Source organism: Marmota flaviventris, chromosome 10 (genome assembly GCF_047511675.1).
Source record: "Marmota flaviventris isolate mMarFla1 chromosome 10, mMarFla1.hap1, whole genome shotgun sequence".
Lineage (NCBI taxonomy): Eukaryota > Metazoa > Chordata > Mammalia > Rodentia > Sciuridae > Marmota > Marmota flaviventris.
The window spans coordinates 115,848,744-115,853,547 of record NC_092507.1 but is presented as its reverse complement, the minus strand read 5'-3'; the positions used below and the strand labels follow the sequence as shown (position 1 = coordinate 115,853,547).

At 37.4% G+C, this 4,804-nt stretch overlaps 1 protein-coding gene across 1 annotated transcript; it reads left to right on the top strand.

Annotated features, from left to right (window-relative positions):
* The first annotated feature begins 586 nt into the window (after window positions 1-586).
* On the top strand, window positions 587-1,528 carry LOC114082731 (olfactory receptor 10K1-like). The gene has a single exon (XM_027923829.2). The coding sequence runs from the start codon at window positions 587-589 to the stop codon at window positions 1,526-1,528; it is 942 nt and encodes a 313-aa protein (XP_027779630.2).
* Window positions 1,529-4,804: the final 3,276 nt, after the last annotated feature.

Genomic DNA, 4,804 nt, shown 5'->3' with positions numbered 1-4,804 from the left:
CATAAATGAAATAACATAATTTGCTCCATTTTAATCCCTTGCATATCACAATGCCTTCCTCTATTGCTTTACTCTACAATTCTCCTTCTGATTATTTATTTGGTTTTCTAACTGGTTTATAAAAAAAGTAGAATTCATTAAGATCTATACATAAATCCACATAGCATAATTTGGTGAATTTTATCCTTCATTCTACATTCTGATCAGGTTCAGATAGATGAAGTTAACATTTTTCACTTCTAGAGAGTTAGTTTCCTTTAGTTTACATTGAGCAAAAAAATAATAAGGCACATAAAAGATAAAAGGGTAATCTGTTAGGCACCAGCATAATCCTGGGCTAAAAATATGAACCGTCTTTCACTTACAAATAGCCTCCCAACTGGAGCCACTAAATATTCTATAGTATATTAGCATCAATTCTTCTTTCAGCAGATGTTTTAAAGAGAAAATAAAGGAATTCTATCAAATATCCAGAAATACTTGTCACATGCCAGCTTCATGCTGAGGATCCTGTACTTTTCTGCTCTTCTTCCTGGGTCCTGGCCTCCACTTCTGTCCCTGGCACTCCTGTGTAGAACTGCTGTCTATGGAGTGGATCAATGAGACCTGGGTGAGAGAATTTGTCTTCCTGGGCTTCTCAGCTCTGGCCAGCCTCCAGAGGCTGCTCTTCGTGGTCTTCCTGCTCGTCTACCTCTTCACACTGGGCACCAATACCATCATCATGTCCACCATTGTGCTGGACAGAGCCCTTCATACCCCTATGTACTTCTTCCTCTCAGTTCTCTCTTGCTTTGAGACTTGCTATACCTTTGTCATTGTGCCCAAGATGCTGGTGGACCTGCTGGCTCAGAAGAAGACCATCTCCTTCCTGGGCTGTGCCATCCAGATGTTCACCTTCCTCTTCCTGGGCTGCTCTCACTCCTTCCTGCTGGCAGCCATGGGCTATGATCGCTACGTGGCCATCTGCAACCCGCTACGCTACACAGTGCTCATGGGCCATGGGGTGTGCTTGGGATTAGTGGCCGCTGCTTGTGCCTGTGGCTTCACTGTGGCTCAGATCATCACATCTTTGGTATTTCACCTGCCCTTCCACTCTTCCAACCAACTGCATCACTTCTTCTGTGACATCTCCCCTGTCCTCAAACTGGCATCTCACCAATCCTGCCTCACTGAGTTGGTCATCTTCATGCTGGGTGTATTGGTCTTAGTTATCCCACTGCTACTCATCCTGGTGTCCTATGTCCGCATCATCTCTGCCATTCTAAAGATCCCATCCTCTGTTGGAAGATACAAAGCCTTCTCCACCTGTGCCTCCCATCTCATTGTGGTAACTGTCCACTATGGCTGTGCCTCCTTCATCTACTTGAGGCCCAAGTCCAACTACTCTTCCAGCCAAGACACCCTGATATCTGTGTCTTATACCATCCTCACCCCATTGTTCAATCCAATGATCTATAGTCTGAGAAATAAGGAATTCAAATCAGCCCTTCAAAGAACAATGAGCAAGACTTGGTTTCCTCTTAACTAAAGAATCAATTTTAAACTCTTCATGGCTTTTATTTGCTAGGCAAAATGTGTGCTTTTACCTAGTTTCTCATTTAATTATGCCAATACTCTATAACATAAGAACAATTTACACTTTTCTCAATGAAGCAAAACATTCTCCTATTAGTGCTTCTTGAACAAGTTTAAGAGGATATGGAAAGGTATTTTTCAGTTCCAGGAAAAATTTAATTGCATGTTAATGTACTACAGATACTGGTCATTCAAAGACTAATATGAGAGAAAAGCTGATGAGAACAATTGCTCAGAGCAAAGATGGTATCTAAACTGTCGACTCCATTGAACAGAAGCAGGTTATCTAACTGACTCTTCCCTTTCCTGAAGAAAATGCACAACCTTGGCTCCTTCAATTCTGCAACAAACCCTAGTGACTCTTTTTGTACCCTCATTCACCACTTTAAATTACACATTAAACTGTTATGTCTTTCCTTTGAGACTGGAGCATCCTGATAGAATACACCTTTTGTTCAGATGTATATCCTTTCTGTTGTTACCTTGTCAGCTCCCCCATAATTTCCTGAATCACATACTAATTTATTCTATATGAAGACACTAGTACCTTTGTATCAACTTTTGTATCAATTGCTAAAATTTCTCAAATAATTCTAAGCAAAGGCTTTGAGTTATTATTAATGCAGAAAAGATCAGAAGTCCTAGAATGACCAGAAAATCCATGGAAAACACCTCCAATAACATCTCTGGTCAAATGGGATCCTTTGTGAGCATGAATTTATCCTGTAGTCTTGCCTTCTCTCCAACATTGTTATTTTTATAGTTATCACTATTCATTTCCCTTAAGTGCTTAATTGTGCATTCTGAAACTCAACAAAACTTTGCTGGGCCCCATATTGTCATGACTAAGTATTCTCGAGTACTGCTGCTTCACTTTGGAGAAGCTCCTCTTTGTATAACTTAGACATGCCATCTTATGTTTCAAGGCAATCTCAGCCATCCCTCTCTTTCCAAACTTTCCCTTTTACCTGTGGCAACCCAGTGATAGGATTAGGCTCCCCTTTCTTTATGTTTTCATGGCATGAAGGATGTACTTTTTTGTATTTCTTATCATTTCAACAATTTACATTATGTTCTTAATATACTGCCTTAGCTCCTGCCTAGTATGAGGAGAGAAAATATATGGGATCTTTGCCATCATAAATCTTATGGTCTTCTTCAAAACAATCCCACTAATCAGATAAAGTCAGGAAAACACTTGAGAATCATTGTAAGTCTAGTTAATAAAAGAGAATGCATACCTGATTTAACAGAGGGAAGACTAAAGAAATCTAATTTAGATTAAATAATATAGGGCTGTTATACCAGAGCAATTGACATTTAGAGAATTGTTGGTGCATCACATTTTTGTGTAATAGTGGGATTCATTGTGACATATGAATCCACATATGTCATATAATGCATACACATAACATAATTTGGTCAATTTCAATCTCTAGTGACCCCCTTACCCTTCCCTCTCACTCCCCCCTGATGCCCTTGCTTGGCTCTACTGCTGTCCCAGTAGAAGGGCATTTCACCTATACCCTGAAGTGTAAGTGAGAATGTCCAATAAAAGGGATTTATTGGGGGAAATCTCTTTAGACAGGAGAAACATATTCATAGGCCCTGAAATAAGAAATATCTGGGTTATTTAGAGACAGGAAAATATCTTTAATTAAAAAATTGATAAAAATATTTTTATTGTATATAACATGATGTTTTAATCTAAGTATACATTATGTGGTTGCTCAATGAATACAATCAGCATATGCATTATCTCACACTTATTTTTGCTTGTGATGAATAAATCTCAAATCATCTCTTAGCAGTCTTCAAGTATGTGATATGCTGTTATTAGCTATAGCCCCTGTGATTTTATAAAAGATCTCTTTGGCATTTTTCTCCCATTAGCAAATATTTTGTACCCTTTGACCAACATCCCTCCCTATCCCCATACCCACAGCACTCTGGTAATCATCATTTTTTTTTCTCATCTATTGTTTGACTTTTAAAATTCAATATAGATGTTAGATCATGTGGAATTTGTCTTTCTGTACTTGGCTTATTTCACTTACAATAGTTCTTCCTGGGTTGATTCATGTTGTTAGAAATGCCAAAATTTCCTTCTTTTTTCAGGTGAATAGTTTTGTATTGTGCGTATATGCACCCCATTTCTTTACCTATGAATCCATTGATGGACAAATAGATTAAATACATAGTTTAGCTATTGTGAAGAGTTCTATTATAAACATAGCAGTACAGATATCTCTTTCACATACTGATTTCATATATATTGGATATATACTCAATAGTATGAATATATATAGTAAACCCAAACCAACATCATATTGAACAGAAAAAAACTGAAAGCATTTCCTGTAAAAACAGGAAGAAGACAAACATGCCATTTCTACCACTCCTATTCAACATAGTCCTCGAAACTCTAGCCAGAGTAATTAGGAAGAGAAGAAAATTAAAGGGATAAAAATAGGAAAAGAAGAGGTCAAATTATCTCTGTTTGGTGATGACATGATCTTATATTTAGAAGACCCACAAAACTCTACCAGACTTCTAGAGCTTATAAACAAATTTAGTAAAGTAGCAGGATCCAAGATCAACATAAATAAATCAATCCTCTTCCTATACTCCAATAATGAATCTGCAAAAAAAAATAATAATATGAAAAACATCCCATTCATAATAATATCAAAAAAGTACTTTGGAATTAATCTAATGAAGGAGACAAAGGGCCTCCTTATAGATACTGAGTGAGATTCATATGTGATACTTGCACATAAACTATTGTCAAATGAATAGCAACCTGGTTTTTGCTTCATAAAAGCTCAAATAGCATTGAGCAAGAAAGTCAGTGTCTAGAATAATGTAAAAGGTGTGAGTTTGTAGAATATGTGCTTCACAAGAGGAGAGTTTCTGTTTTATTTCTTGATGTGTTCTGAACACCTCACGGAATAGATAAAGCTTAATGTGTGCCCAGTGAATCTGTTAACTTGAAAGAATTCTTAGGAACCTGATTTGGGAGAAAATGACTTGAACCATCAGAGGAACTGCCTAGGCAAGACATGGCTGTCATGACATGGCTCACTGAGTGCTCAGTGAACTACATGAAATTCTATTGATTAAAACATGGGGATCCAATCTGGCAGAAGGAAAGAAGACTGTGGATTGCCACACTAAATTTCTTTTCTTTTCTTTTTTTGCTATGAAATTTGAGACTTATAAAGTTTTC